The 15,446-nt window shown below is 48.2% G+C and overlaps 1 protein-coding gene across 1 annotated transcript in view; it reads left to right on the forward strand.

Annotated features, from left to right (window-relative positions):
• The window catches only part of AUTS2 (activator of transcription and developmental regulator AUTS2), a 1,395,185-nt gene that overhangs the window by 1,356,247 nt on the left and 23,492 nt on the right, over nt 1-15,446 (forward strand). Inside the window, exons 7-10 of the mRNA XM_042780996.1 lie at nt 8,912-9,383; nt 10,624-10,877; nt 11,868-12,088; nt 13,793-13,837. Coding sequence (XP_042636930.1) covers nt 8,912-9,383; nt 10,624-10,877; nt 11,868-12,088; nt 13,793-13,837 — 992 coding nt within the window. The remainder of the gene's footprint in view (nt 1-8,911; nt 9,384-10,623; nt 10,878-11,867; nt 12,089-13,792; nt 13,838-15,446) is intronic.

A 15,446-nucleotide genomic window follows, 5' to 3' on the forward strand; every position in this document is an offset into this window, starting at 1 on the left:
AGGCTGGCGGTTCAAACCCACCAGCCACTCCTCAGAAGGAAGGTTGGGCAATCTACTTCCGTAGTGGCACTGCCTCAGAAACCCAAGGAGGGGTCGCTACGATTCAGGTCCGACTTGATGGCACATAACAACAACAACAGCATCACTATGGAAGTAGATTGCTCAACCTTCCTTCCAAGGAGTGGCTGGTGGGTTTGAACCTCTAGCCTTCTGTTTAGCAGTCAGATGCCTTAGGCACTATGCCACCAGAGCTACAAGTTTATTTTTAGGCTCATTCTCAAGTCTTGTACAATTTTTGTTATTGCCAATGAGGTGTCTTTTTTACTTTATTTTCTGTAGGTTGTCTCTTTGTACAGGACAACTACTGATGTTTGTGATTTTCCTTGATGACACCTTCATGACCCATCTTATTAGTTCTAATACTTTTTCAGCAGATCACCGCGTGTTTTCGACCTAGGTAACTGCATGTTTTGGTAAATCAGTAGTTCTGCTGCTTGCTTCTCTTGTCTAATGTTTGATGTTTGTTTTCAATTTAATAACAGGAATAATTTTTTTCTTGAAGGTTTAGTCAACATTGGCTATAAAACTATAGGGTCCTGGTATTTTTTTGGGGTGGGTGGGGATTCACTTTAACTATCAGATTGCTTTTAGTTAGTTTTCGTAATTTGTATATTTTCCAGAGAATCCTTTGACTTTCAAATATATTATCATATCTTTATACATAATACTTTTTTGTATTATATTTCCATACCTATAGCCATACACCTACATTCAAATTTCCAGTTTTCTCTTTTTTGGGGGGGTGAGGGTGTCTCAGATTATTTTAAATTTTAAGACTAATTTTCTTCTAAAGATTTTCATAGGTGATACAATCGCATGGTTGAGAAATTGATGTGTAAACTATGTGTATAAACAGAGTAGACTATCGCCCTGCCCTCCGGTTCCTGACTAACCAGTCCCTACTCCTTCCTAAGCCTCTAAACAGGTAACAAGTGCTGGTTTCTTATATCCTTCCAAAGGATGCTTTGTGCATAAAGTCAAAACGAATACATGGTATTTTCTTTCCAGAATAGGTAGTATACAGAGTTCCTCATTCACTTTTATGGTTGCATGGTTTTCCCTTGCATGGGCCAAATTTATGGAACTCTTTCCTCTATGATTACATCTGGATGGTTTCCAAACTTATGATTCCAAAGAACTTAAATAATTTATTGCATGCTAGATCAAGGGAACTCTACTGTCTCTATGTTGACAAATTGTCCTCCCCAAAGTTTAAGGAAAACACCCATTTCCCCACAACCTCAGGGAACTTGTATCAAAACTCAACAGGTATTCTCTTATCAACCTTTAAATTAAAAAATAAAATAAAATAAAGTTACTGTGTTTGAGTCTAGTTTATTATGGTATAATTTACATATAGTAAATTCACTCTTTTTTTTTTTTTTTTTTTGCCATAGAGTATGCAGTGTAATTTTAATTTGCATTTCATTATAAGCTTGAGGTATTGTTTTTATAATCAGAAGAAGAGAGATTTTAAAACTCCTGATATAGTGAATAAAACTTTTCAGTACTTAAAAACTCCCTGCCATCGAGTCAGTTCCGAGTCATAGGGACCCCCTCCTTGGGTTTCCGAGGCAATATCTCTATGAAAGTAGATTGCCTAATCTTCCTTCCGAGGAGTGGCTGGTGGGTTTGAACCGCCAGCCTTCTGGTTAGCAGTCAATGCCTTAGGCGGCACTACACCAGCAGAGCTCCTAAATTTTTCAATAAGACTTTTCAGTTTGCACATTTTTAATCCTTTCAACCTCAGCCAATCTCATCCTCTGCAAACTTCCAGGCGTGCACAGCAGTACAAAATGGTTTCTTTTTAGATGTGTTCTTGCCTGTTGGAGGAACAACAGTAAGACAAATGGTCTGTCAAGATGCAAAAGCTTAACTGAGAAGGTGCATTTGTTGAATAATTGAAATGAAGAGGAAGTCCATTACCAATTGGCCACAAAAATGCAGGAGACCTGATCTGTGCCTCTAGATGGTTGTGTAGACAGGGCGTCGTGAATCCACTTCCGCTCTCCGAGTTCTTACCAGTCTTCACAGCTGTCACTGCCTTCTTACACGTTGCAGTCCCGGAGTGTTGATGGGTTGATGATACCCTTCAGATTGAGCTCAAGTGCAGTGTTGCAGCAGCTCTCTGTAGCTTTCCCAACCTTTGCGCTCTGTGGTCTACTGAAATACAGAACCGAGTCCTGGAATTACTGATATCCTTGGTTTAGGACTTCTGTTTTTTAAGGGACAGTTTAGTGTGAATTAAGGGAGACCCTAAGTGACACAAATGGTTAAGCACTTGGCTACTAACCAAAAGGCTGGCATTTTGAATCCGCCCAGAGGTGCCTCAGAAGACAGGCCTGGCAATCTGCTTTAGAAAAGCCAACAGCCGTTGCATGTCCTGTGGAGCACGGTTCTACTCTCAACACACACAGGGTTACCATGGGTCAGTGTAATTGGCCAAGAGGTCCATGATGGTGGCAGAGTTAGGACCAGAACTCAAGTCTCCCGTATTATTTATTAACAGGCACATGACCCCCAGCACCCAAGTCCTTTAACCTCTCTAGGCTCGATCCCCCATCGGGTCGGAATTGGTTGGGTCAGACTCATTACTTAAAGTGTAGTCCAAGGGCCAGCGGCATCTGCCCTGCACGACAGTCTTAGGCTCATGCAGCCTCTGGAACCTCTCACAGAGCTGTGGGATCTTCAGTGGTTTGTATGCACCTTCAAGTTTGAGAAGTCCTGGACTAGATGGTCTCCCAGATCCTGGTCTTGTTTCAGAATCCTTGGCTTCTAGAGTCTCTCAGACCATACAGATTTGCCAGATCATCAGAGGGTTTGCCCTTGTTGATTGTCAGTAGTGGCAGTGACTGTCACAGTCTTGCCACACCACTCCCGTTACTAGAGCTGAATTCTGGTTGTTGGAGCCCTGGTGGCACAACAGTGGAAGGCTGGCAGTTCAGACCTGGTGATCTGCTCCCATAAAGATTACAACGTAGAAAACCCTAGGGGAGTTCTGCTCCGTCACATGGTGTCGTTAGGAGTTGAAATCGACTCGACAGCGCCCAACAGCGACAACAGTGAACTAATGGGGCCCTGGAAACGAGAGCCAGCCCTGTGTGCCTTTCCAGAGGCTGGGGAAGCAGGCCCAGGCCTGCAGGACACCCCCTGCACACTTGGCTTGGTTGTGCAAGTTCTGCTTCTGTAAGAGAGCAAGGTGATAGACACACAAACTGGATCTGCATAGTGCTTAACCTATGCATTTCCAGGGTGCTTCCTTACCGGCACAAGCGATGGCCTTTTTTTGATGGAGGGAGAAACTGGACTTTTAAAAAAAAAAATTATTTATTGGAGGGCGATCAAACCAAACCCACTGCTAGTGAGTCAATTCTGACTCATAGTGACGCCCTTTCCAAGGCTGTAAAAACCTCTATGGAAGTAGATTTCCTCCTCTTCCTCCTGCAGAGCAGCTGGTTGTTTTGAACCACCGATCATCTGGTTAGCAGCCAAATCCCTTACCCACTATGCCACCAGTACTTCTTGGAGGCATTTAGATTTAAAATCCATTTAGATTTAAACTGACCAAGATAGAAAGTACGAATGTATTCTTCACCACCCACCCCAGTCCAGAGAGACCAGAGCAGCAGAAAAGGATGAAAACTGTGTTGCCATTGTTGTCGTTGCGTCAAGCACACTAATCCTTAGGTACCTCCCAGTGTGGGAAGAGGCCTGCTCACAGGCATGGGACTTTGAGGGAAGTCCCCACTTTATTCGGGGCTGTGAGGATCTCCAGGCTGTCGGAGCTCTCCGTCCCCGACGTAACTAATTATCCGTTCCCACTGGGCCTATTCCGACTCACGGCGTGTTCTTGGATGTCGTTGTGCCAGATGAAGATCTCCAATCCTTTCTTCCGCAGCATCCCTGGGTGGGTTCAAACCGCCAGCCATTAGGTGAGTCTAGCACCAGTCATTTACACCACCCAGGGCCCCCTAAGTACTAGGCCTGCATTACGTGAAGCACTCAGGTGTGTGTTGTGGAAGGTGCCGTGGACGCCAACAGGAACAGCATTGAGGGAGAAGCAGAGCCAGCTCACCTGGGTGTGGGCATCCACAGATAAGGGGTCCTCCTTTGTCATCTGGTAGCGCCGTGGTTAAAGCGCTCGGCTGGTAACCAAAATGTCAGCAGTCATCAGAGAAGCGCTAGCCGTACTTGATGGTGAATTTGAGTTACGTATGCATTTGCACCTTTGACCCCGGGGTTACTGGGATCACGCAGTGGCCATTGGAGGCCCGAGTTTGGCCAGGAGGGTAAACACTTACCGGAGATGAGGCAGTCGATGTCTGTAAAGATTTACAGCAAACCCTGTGGGGCAGTTCTCCTCTGTCCTCTAGGGGCGCTGTGGGTCGGATTAACTCCCTGGCAGTGGGTTTGGTTTGGGTGTCGTTTTTGAGCACTTCTCGGAAAATGGGGCTATTCAAATTAAGGGTCAGTCTTGAGGTTCTTTTGCAGCCCTGAATTGTGGAAATGAAAGTTTTGGGAATCCATAAAATGTAAGCTTTTGGCATAAGGAAAAATTTTTGTAGAAAGCCCTGGAAGGAAACATGTGAGTGTGATGTCAAAAGTCTAGAGTGACGTCACTAGGCGGGCTTCCTTCCCACCTTGCTGGTCCACTTGTTCCATACTGGTCTGTGAGGAGTTCTGGTGGTGCTGTGTGTAACGCATTGGGCTGCTAACCAAAAGGTTGGCAGTTCGAACCCACCAGCTGCTCCGTGAAAGAGAGATGACGTAGTCTGTTTCAGTGAAGATTTACAGTCTTGGAAACACTGTGGGGGTCTCTGTGAGTCAGAATCGACTTGATGGCAGCAGATTTGCTTTTTTATTGTTGTTAGGCTGCTCTGTGGAACTTGAAGATGGAGAAGTTCACGTTAGTCAGAAATGCACTTTGTTTTCTAAACCCAGGGTTCGTTTCTGCTTTTATGCATCGCACAGGTTTGCTCTCTGTGTACAGTTTTGCCAGAAGAACATTGAAAAGAATTTGAAGGAAGTTCCTCGGGGAAAAATGACAAACAATAGTGTATACAGGGCCCTACAGCAGCAAATTACCACAACCAGGGAGAGTGCCACACTTGACAGAGTGCGACAGGAAGGGGAGGTTCACAGCGCAGAAAGACATCTGGTTTTGGGAAACACTGTAATCTCCTCTCCTGTTACAGTAATCACAGAAAAAGATCTATCTTATTAGACGCGCAGTGTAAGAAAGAGAACTTTCTTCCCCTGTTGTATACAAAAGAAGGAGCTCTGGTGGCATCGTGCCTAAGTCATTTGACTGCTAACCAGAAGGTGGTGGTTCAAACCTGCTAGCCACTCTGCAAAAGAAGCCCGGGCAATCTACTTCCATAAAGACTTACTGCCTCAGAAACCCAAGGGGGTCGCTTGGAGGGGGAATCGACTCGCTGGCAGTGAGTTTGGCTTTTGATTTTTTTTTGGCACACAGAAGTACTTTCTCCTAAGTTCCTCCACACTAATGCCTTACTGGGAGCTCTGGTAGCATAGCGGCTAAGACACTTGCCTGCTAACCACACGACTGGCGGTTCAAACCCACCAGCCACTCCTCGGAAGGAAGGTTGGGCAATCCTACTTCCATAGTGATACTGCCTTGGAAACCCAAGGAGGGGTCGCTATGAGTCAGGTTTGACTTGAGAGCACATAACAACAACAACAACAATGCCTTACTGCTCTTTTATTATTCTGATGGAGAAGTGAATGGGATTGGGCTTACGGGGTAAGCAGATTACCACAGTACTAGGTGGCTCCTGGATCATTTCACCTTTGGAGAGAAGCATAACTGTAATTGGAATAAGGAAGATGGAGAAGAATTGATGCCTTTGAATTTGGGGGCTGGCAAAGTGTCTGGAATACACAGTGGCCTGCCAGAAGAACAAGCGAATCTGGGAAGACGTGCAGCCGGAATGCTCCTTAGGAGCGAGGGTGGCAAGACTTCGTCCCACGTACCTTGGATGTGTTCTCAGGAATAGACTGGTCTCTGGTGAAGACATCATGCTTGGTAAGGTGGAGGGACAGCAGAAAAGAAGACCCAGGTTGATGTGGATTGACAAGTGACTGCAGCAGTGGGCTCGGGCTGGCTTCTCTGGTGGTGCTGTGACCGACGTACCACGAGAGGATGGCTTATTCTCTCACAGTTTAGGAAGCTTGTTGTTGTTGTTGTTGTTATGTGCTGTCAAGTTGGGCCCAACTCATAGCAACCCCTCCTTGGGTTTCCAAGGCGGTATCACTGCGGATGTAGATTGTCCGACCTTCCTTCCGAGGAGTGCTGTGGCTTTGGACCACCAGCCTTCTGGTTAGCAGTCAAGTGCACTACGCTACCAGAGCTCCTAGTTTAGGAAGCTAGAAGTCCAAAATCAGAGTGCCGACTCCAGGGTCTGGCTGAAAGCCCTTGACTTGGGGCTTCAGCTCTGCCTCTTACTCTAAGCCCACTGAGCCAGAGGGTATCTCCTATAGTCTGCAGCTGCTGGCTACTGAAACTGATGAACCCAAGGTCAGCAGGTGAAACGGCACAGTCCCGAGATTAGCAGGCAACACAGCAGGCCAACTGCAGGATCTAGATGTGCCCCAAAGCTAGAGACCTCTCCCAAAGCTTCTCCAAATGAACTAGAAGCAGACCACACCCTGAAGGCTGTTACTCAGCTGCTCCCAGCAGAGTCCACCAGGCAGGAGATGACAGTCTCATCCCAGGGAGTAACTACATCCAGCTGCCCACCCACTCAAAACCACAGCCCAGTCATGTTCACGTACATCCTCAACTACCGCAGGCGCCAATGTAGCAATGATTGTGAGGATGTCACAGGGACCGGGCAGTGTGTCATTCTGTTATACATAGAGTTGCTATGAGTCAGAGCCAACTCACCAGCACCTCCCACCACCACCCACACATCCTTGAAATCCTCATCGCGGCGTCTGTTTTCTATATCCCTTTCATTGTTGTAGGATTTGGCTTATATTTTATGTCCAGACTTGGTCTCGGTGTCCAGCATGTCACCCCTGGTCCTCACTTGGGTGGATCATCTCATACTGATGATGATGTATGGGTTCACATCCTGAGAAGGAAGGCACTAAGCTGTTGCATTGAATGCCGTGGACCACCCTCTTCTCCACACGCCATCAGTGCCCTTCCTACCTGTTCTCATTCTGTCCTTGTGTCCTTCTTGCCTTGGTCACACATGCCCCTTTCCCCGAGTGGCAGGCAGGGACACAGGATTGCCAGCACCCCACCACCAAGGGTGAAATGGTAACACCTAAGAGCCCTTCGTCCCAGCAGGTCTTTGTAAATCAGCCCCTGCAGTGGCAGGTCACCACAGAGGCCAGGCACACAAACCAACCCCATTGCCATTGTGTCATTTCTGACTCGTGGTGACCCCTCCCGTGTCACAGTGGAACTGTGCTTCATGGGGTGCTCAGGGGCTGGTTTTTGAGAATTCTGTGAGACCTTTCTTCTGAGGTGCCCTTGGGCAGCCTCAAACCACCGACCTCTCAGTAGCCGATCGCTTTAGCCTTTTGCACCCTCCTGGGGAGCCAAGCAAGGTCGGGACTCTGTGTCCTGAATGGAAGTCACAGTGGAAACAATGTAAAAGAACAGGAAGACGGTGGCTTGCTTGGGCCTGCCTTCAGGGCACCTTGTCACCCTCTCAGTGGTGCAAGGAGGTGTCCTGGGTTTGGTATTCCCATCCTGGAGGAAGCCTAAGTAGGAAGGCACTGCGAAGGAGGTGATGAGAGTGAAACATACTTGGTGCCCAGACTCCCTTTTCCTCGGGTTGTCCCCAGAAGTCTGTTCCCTGCACGGAGTCTCTTGGGCTCTGCGATGGCACTTAGACAGAGTGGAGAGAGTAGGGACAGGCGAGGGGAGCCAGGGGCGCTGGGGGTCCCAGGTCTGAGTAAGCACAACTGTGGAGTGTGGGAAAGGTGGAAGGCGTTCCTCCCTTCCTCGCCCCAGGATAGTAGGCATCAGCATTGGCATGGGAGAGGCTGGGTGCCCGGGCCGAGCGGCATCCATGTACTTTTCTGCTGTCCGCCCACTGCACTGTGTTCTCGGCTTCCAGCTCAACCTGCCCAACTTGAAAGACCGCAAAGAAAAGAAAACTCTCTCGGGCAAGGGAGCTGAAGAAGAATGGCTTCAGGGTTTACTTTAAAAAGACAAAACAAAGACGTTATCTTGCAAAATACAAATGTCTAGCAAAACAGAGTCCCGGGGGGGCATCCTCAAAGTGCTAGTGCTAGCCGTACTTGATGGGGAACTTGAGTTACGTATGCGTTTGCACCTTTGACCCTGGGGTTACTGGGATCACGCGGGGGCCATTGGAGGCCCGAGTTTGGCCGGGACGGTAAACACTTGCCAGACAAAAAGTGACTTCCCCAAATGTCAAGTGCATCTCATCTGTCCCAGTGGCAGGGGCGGGGTGGTGGGGGCAAAGCCAAGAAGGAGCATCTGGGGGTGGCTCCGTAGCACTGGCTTCGTTTGCTGGTGAAGACGCTTCCCTTCTGTGCGTTTGAGAACTGTGTGTGTGCTGTCAAAAGGAGCGTCAACTTGTTGGCTTTTGTCTTTTCATGTTGCTCCCCAAAAGCCAGTTGAGATGAAGAGAACATTGACTGGCAGCCTGGCAGGAGCCTGGCCTGCCCTTCTGACCTGCAGTCTCTTCCGGAGGCTCGCTTCTTGGGGTCCAAGGCCCCTCCACTTTGTCTGCCCGTCCACCATCAGCCCAGTCACCGGCATGTGTGCACCCTGCATCGTCACAGGCCGTGTTGTTGGGACCCCTCTAAGCCTCACGTGTCATTGCCTGTGGTTTTCTTCCTACAGATCCAGAGTTAGGTGTTGGCACGTTACCCGAACATGACAGCCAGGACGCAGGCCCGATTGTCCCCAAGATATCGGGTCTAGAGCGAAGTCAGGAGAAGAGCCAGGACTGTGGCAAAGAGCCGATCTTTGAGGCCGTGGTGCTGAAAGACCCCTGCCCGCAGGTCCCGCAGCCGCACCCCCTACCCCCGGCGGAGGCCCAGCCCCGAGCTCCTTCTCCACACCCCGACTTGGTGCAGCGCCCCGAGGCCCCGGCTCAGGCCCCACCTCCGAGCTCACAGCCGCCACAGGCCCCCCCAGAGGCCCAGCTGCAGCCTGCCCCACAGCCTCAGGCACAGAGGCCGCCCCGGCCACAGTCCCCCGGCCAGCTGCCCCACCAGACCCTGCCGCCCGTGCAGGCCCACCCCTCGTCTCAGAGCCTCTCCCAGCCACTGTCTGCCTACAGCAGCAATAGCGTGAGCCTCAACAGTTTAAGGTGAGCCCACTGCTCTTTGTCGTCTTCCTGGGGCAGGCAGGTTGGGGCATGGTGGGAACAAGATGCCCGAGGAGTCGGGAGTGTCCTAGTTGGGGACACTTGGCTCTGTTTTCTCTCTGGAGCAGTCAGTCAGTTGGGCTCGAGGCTCTGGGAGAGGACAGGTCAGGTTGAGTAGTGAGGATATTATAAAGAACAAAATAGCTACATGGACCCCTGAGGGAGAAGAAGAAGGCTTAAGGATCAGAGAGCTGAGGAGGCTGTGTCAGGGAGCCCGCACCAGGGAGGCAGGGATCCGAGACCCACGTTGAGGTCACTGGATGTTAAGAGGTTCTTAGAAAGGAACCTGTTAGCCTGCCTGGGAAGAAGGTTTGACAAAAAGCTTTGCCAAAAGTGGTATCTCCCTCGAGTCCAAGGTGGGAAGGTTGGGACCCTAGGAACATCCCAGTGTGAGGTTGTTCATTGTGGTTGACCTTCTCCAATATGGTGGCAGGGCTTGAGGAGAAACCTCTGGGCCTAGAGAGAGAAGCCTGCAGCATGGGACCCGAGAGCCTTCAGTCTTGTCTTTGCCGAATTGTAGAGGAAAGGGAGCCAGGCTTGGTGTGCAGGGCTGGGTTCAGTTAGGACCCCCAGCAATCAGCTGGGTTCAAGTTCTCGTTGCCTCCCTTGAGAGGTTCAAGTTTGTAGATCAGAGACATGCTCTTTCTGTCTTCAGTGGGTGAAGAAGCCACCTCAGGGAGGCAGACTTCTTCCTTGAGGGGCCAGCCTCTGTCCCCTAGGCCATTGCTGGGGCCTGCAGACCATAAAGGTGACAGGGTAAGCCCTAGGCTTTACCTCGACTTTTCTTATTTGCGGCCCCTCTTTAAAAGTTGACACAGAGTCAGGGTACACACAGACCATGACTTTTCTTCCTTGTCCCTTTTGGTTAATCTGTGTAGGAAACGTGGCCAGTGGAGGATGGGGGCTGGAGGACTGGGGGTTTCTAAGGATAGCAGAATAGACTGCCTCCACACCGCCACGTCCAGTCACTCTGGAGCACACATTTCTGCTTGGGGGATAATGCTGTAGGGATGTGGCCATTTAGAAGCTTGCCTTTTCCAGACAAGGGAGGGTCTGCACATGGGTAGAGACCAGAGAGAAAGTATTGAATGACTCTGGAGCCTGCAGAAAAGGATTTGTTTTTCGTTTCTTAAAGAAAAAAAACGGCTTACGTTCCTTTCTTTCTCTGTTTTAATTCCCACAGCAGTAGCAGAAGCAGCACGCCAGCCAAGACTCAGCCGGCCCCTCCTCACGTCTCCCACCACCCCTCCGCCTCCCCGTTCCCCCTCTCACTGCCCAACCACAGCCCCCTACACAGCTTCACACCCACCCTCCAGCCCCCTGCACACTCACATCACCCCAATATGTTTGCCCCTCCCACCGCTCTGCCTCCTCCACCACCACTGACATCAGGGAGTCTGCAGGTGCCCGGACACCCGGCCGGGAGCACGTACTCAGGTAGGTGGACGAGTAAACCTTGATGTGCCCTGGTGGCTGGGCTTTATTTCTTCACAGTTTTCTGCTTTATTATATGTGTTCTTGTCACCTTGCTCAAATCTTCTGTGGTCTAAGGTTCAGGAAAAATCCATATAAACACCCATACTCAGTGACTACAACTGGGGTGAAGCAGATGCTCCCCAAATAGAATGGGTTTGTTGGAAGTCTGCAGGCCTTTTTCAGTTCACACACTGGCTGGGAAAACACAGACTGTACCTGCCCTATTGTCTAGGTTCCCATTCAAATAAGAAAAGTGTTTGCAACTCCATGTCTCTGTAACTCCAGGGTCTTAGATCCTGCAGTGAGTTTAAGGGATGAATTTTCTCTTCTTTCTAGTTGACCAGGGCCTACTTCTTGGTGGAAGAACACACACTTATTGGGACCATATATCCCAGAATTTTAGCGACAGACCTGATGTTAAACATCTGGTCCTTTTCTCTTCGCCTGTATGAATCACACCCAGTGTCCCAATTTGGGTCCAATAGCACTATACTGTACCACTGATGTGAAGAACTGTGGACGAGCAGTGACCCTCAAGGAGGACATGAGAGCCAGTCACTGTTCTTAGGCATTTAACAATGTTAATTCCATAACCCTCACAACAAACCCACGAGGCAGGCAAAACGATCATCTCCATCTTGTAGATGACCTGGAGATACAGCTGGGAGGCTGTCACAGCCACAGTCACCCCACTGCAGGACCGGAGAGAAAAGGTGAAGTCTGGCAGTTTCGCCTGGACTTCCGTCATCTCTCCACATTGAGAGCCTAGACAGCACAGTCAGATGTGGCTGGACCCTTGTATCGTCTCCCTCGTGCATTGTCCCCTCGAGCCCACAGCGGCTGTGCCGGAGGCACCCTCTACATTAAGACACTTGGGTGCCCTGATCTGAAGGACAGGACCCTCTGCTGCCAGGGAGGGTGTCTCATTGTCTCGCGTGTCTTCTTTCCCAGAGCAAGACATCTTGCGACAAGAATTGAACACGCGCTTTCTGGCCTCTCAGAGCGCTGACCGCGGGGCCTCGCTGGGCCCCCCGCCCTACCTGCGCACGGAGTTCCACCAGCACCAGCACCAACACCAGCACACGCACCAGCACACGCACCAGCACACCTTCACGCCGTTCCCCCACGCCATCCCGCCCACCGCCATCATGCCGACGCCAGCACCTCCCATGGTGCGTACCCCAGGCAGAAATGTGAGGATAAGTAGACCACAAGTCTCTGTGCAGCACGGTGGGGTCGGCAGGGGCTGTCGGGGCCCACGGGAGACCCATGGGGCGTGAGAGCCGCTTAGGGGCAACTGGCCTTGGCCATCGTGGTTGGCGAGCAGGGAACATGCCCCCTTGGCAGCTCTAACGCTGGGCCTAATGTTTCCTGAACGGTCAAATCTTGCACAGTGGGTGCATTTTATTCCAGATCCACTTGGAGCTCTCACCTCCAGACTTAGTAGTTAGTTTCCTGAAGGCAGTTTTCTTCTCTTGAGCACAGTGGGGGGGTTCCCACCATATGTAAAAGCGTGTCTGTGCTTTGCATTAAGTGCTGGCAAAGACGCACTTTGATGACAGGGTCAGGAAGAGAGGCAGGAGAAGGCCGAGCAGAAGGCTTGGACTGCAGTGGGTAACAAGCATGCACTTGTTCAGACGTTCCCTTAAACCTACTTTGTCGGAAGTGTTTTGTTTCTCGTATTTCGAAAGACAGGTCCCTAATCTGGGACTGTGCTCTGTCACTGAGTGGTCAGGGATCAGTGCGCCCTGAAGGGACAGGCCTCTGCCTGTGGTAAGAAGCACCACTGACTATGGATGACTCAGGCTCCATCCCCACTGGGGACTAGCACTTACTGTGAGAAGCAGCTGGCTTTTTCTTTTTCTTTTTTTCTTTAATTAGAAAGTATAATAATGCGATAGTAGAATGCTATATATTCTAAAATAGAGCCCTGTCTAACAGTGAGTATTAGAGTGTTTTACTTGTCTATTTTTTAGTGTTTAAGGAAATACTTGATTTTTAAGATGATCACTGTAGGTGTTAAGAGGGTAGATTAGATTTCTCCCTGACCTTCAGGGGCATGATTTTTATCAAACTTTGTTTCTTCTCTTTCCCCATCCCTAGTTTTGTTCAACTTAATGTCTGTAAATAAAATTTTGAAGTTTGCTTTATGTAGTTAATTTTAAAGAATCTTAGATATCAGACCTTATGACCCCCCCCCCCCCAAAAAAAAAAAAGTCCTATGGCAAATTCTATGCCTTTTTTCTGGATGAACATCTCGATACTTACCTTTTGAAGGCCCTAATATTTTGGGAACGGGTTTGTGGTCTCACATCCACTAAATGTTTCACAATTAAATGTCACAAGCCAATTAAATCTGAGAGTAGTTAAAACACCAGGATGGTAAAATTACTTAGAGGAAATGATATTACACTCTCTTCCGTTCAAAAGGAATGATTTAAGACCTTGCACAGACTGTTTTGTCTCTGGATGTGACACATCTTAGAAGACAAGTGAATGAACGGTTTTTCTGCCAAAGCAAACACAGACATGGTGGGGTTTCTCTGGATCAGTCGGAGCAGATACTCACTTCTCTCTGGTTTATCTGGAGAACTGTCTGTTCCTCCAATAGAGATGGTTGACGTGTATCAACCCAAATACAGAGTAGGAAGAAAGACATACTAGTGTGACCAGGACTTACCTGTGTGGGTTTTTTATTTATCTATTTATTGGTCAAGAGTGACTCAGGCGCTTAGAATGGCCTCACGTACAATGAGCTTGTTGAATCTTAGGACAACGGAATGACAGAGAGGCTTTGTTCAGGGCTGCCTCCACTGAAGCAGAGAACAGAAATCAGACTCTTTAAGTAACTAGCTTTTGCTTTGATCCCTTTGCAGTTTGACAAATACCCTACAAAAGTTGACCCATTCTACCGGCACAGTGTGAGTTGTATTGCCTTGCTACCGTTGACTGCACCTGCTGTTCCATTTGTGTGCTCTGCCACAGACCAGTACATGACTTGCAGCCTTCCCTCCTCATCTCTGCAAGACTTCCCATCCCTCTCGTCACTTTGGATGCTTGCTTTTGTGGCATTTCGCTTTTGGGTCAAGATGCAGTATCACCTTCCGAATCAAAAGATCATATGCCCACCTAAGGCTCTGGAGCCAAGTTGGACAGCACTAAGTGAGGCATCTGTCCTGCAAAGCGGGGTGTCTGTAGTTGATCTTACAGTGTCAGGGGTGCCTGGAATCACAGAAAGGCAGTTTTCGCTTGAAATGCCGCGAAAGCAGAATGCCTAGAATTCAACTTCAGTTATTATCTCCAGATAGAAACTCCTTGGTCTTTTTGACTCACCATTCTTCAAAAAGCAAATTCTCATCTCCTCTAGATTAAATGTAGAACCTTCTTACACATGGCTGATACAAAGGATTGTTTTCCTGAGCATGTTATAATTGAAAAGAAAAATACTATTGAAATTTTAAAAGCCTTAAAAATTAAATGAATGATGTTTTTCTCATTAAACTCATTCTTCTTCATTTTTTTTAACAAAAGCCTTGATTTATGCAATTTAAAAAATATTTGATTGTTTTATGCAATTTTAAGAGATTTTGGAACATTAATTGCTGCCATCCAAAGTTACATGTTCAGTTTCTTCTAAAACAAGAACTTCATTATATACAAAGTCCTTGAACATCTGACCAAGATATTTTGATTATGGGGTGAATACTGCATCGTTTGTACCTGAAGTTTTGCAAGTTTCTTTGCTCAATGATTTATTTATCATTTTTTTTCAATGAAACCAGGGAAAGGGAAGGTTATTAATTTCTTGTAGCCATGTTGACTCACCATACTCAACTGTTCCGGTTTTGATTTCTAGATAGTGTTATGTGAATACATGTGTTACTTAATAGATCATCAAGACCTGTGACTTCATTCAGTCTCTGAACCAGATAAATTAGACACGCTATTAGTCCTGAGTGTAGCTGAGAAGTCAAGACTAGGAAATACTGGAAATCAATGAAGAATTATCTAGAAGCGTTCAGAAGTAACATTCCAGAGGCTTTTTCAGAAAGGAGTTAGGAAAGTGTCTTTGAGCGCTCTGCACCACTCTTGTCCCAGGCCCATCTGTTCCACATGAGGATACAAAAGTATTTTGTAAATGACATGCAAAATCCAGCAGGCCTGTGCCTTTCCTCTCTGAGTCTGTCCTGTGAATGGTGCCATCTTTGATAATCATTTGGATTTCTCTCCTTTGTATCTTCCGATAAATTAATTAAGGACCAGCTAACAAAGTAAGTCTGAGAGAAAGTTTATCATGTCCAGCAGGTGGGCTCAGGTAGATTTCCTGGGACCAGATGCTTTGTAGACTTCGCAGAACAAGACTTGGGTTTAAGATGAGGAATAAGCCTGGAGGCCTGGAATTTTCTATCTTAGCTGCTTCAGGTTTTTAGTCTAAGAGGGTCAGTAATAGAATAAAGCTAAAGGAAAGTGGGAAGTATTAATTTTGGGGAGCTCTGGTAGCATAGTGGCTAAGGCACTTGACTGCTAACC

This window comes from Orycteropus afer, unplaced genomic scaffold, assembly GCF_000298275.1.
Source record: "Orycteropus afer afer isolate SDZICR_OR568_19922 unplaced genomic scaffold, OryAfe1.0 scaffold00006, whole genome shotgun sequence".
Lineage (NCBI taxonomy): Eukaryota > Metazoa > Chordata > Mammalia > Tubulidentata > Orycteropodidae > Orycteropus > Orycteropus afer.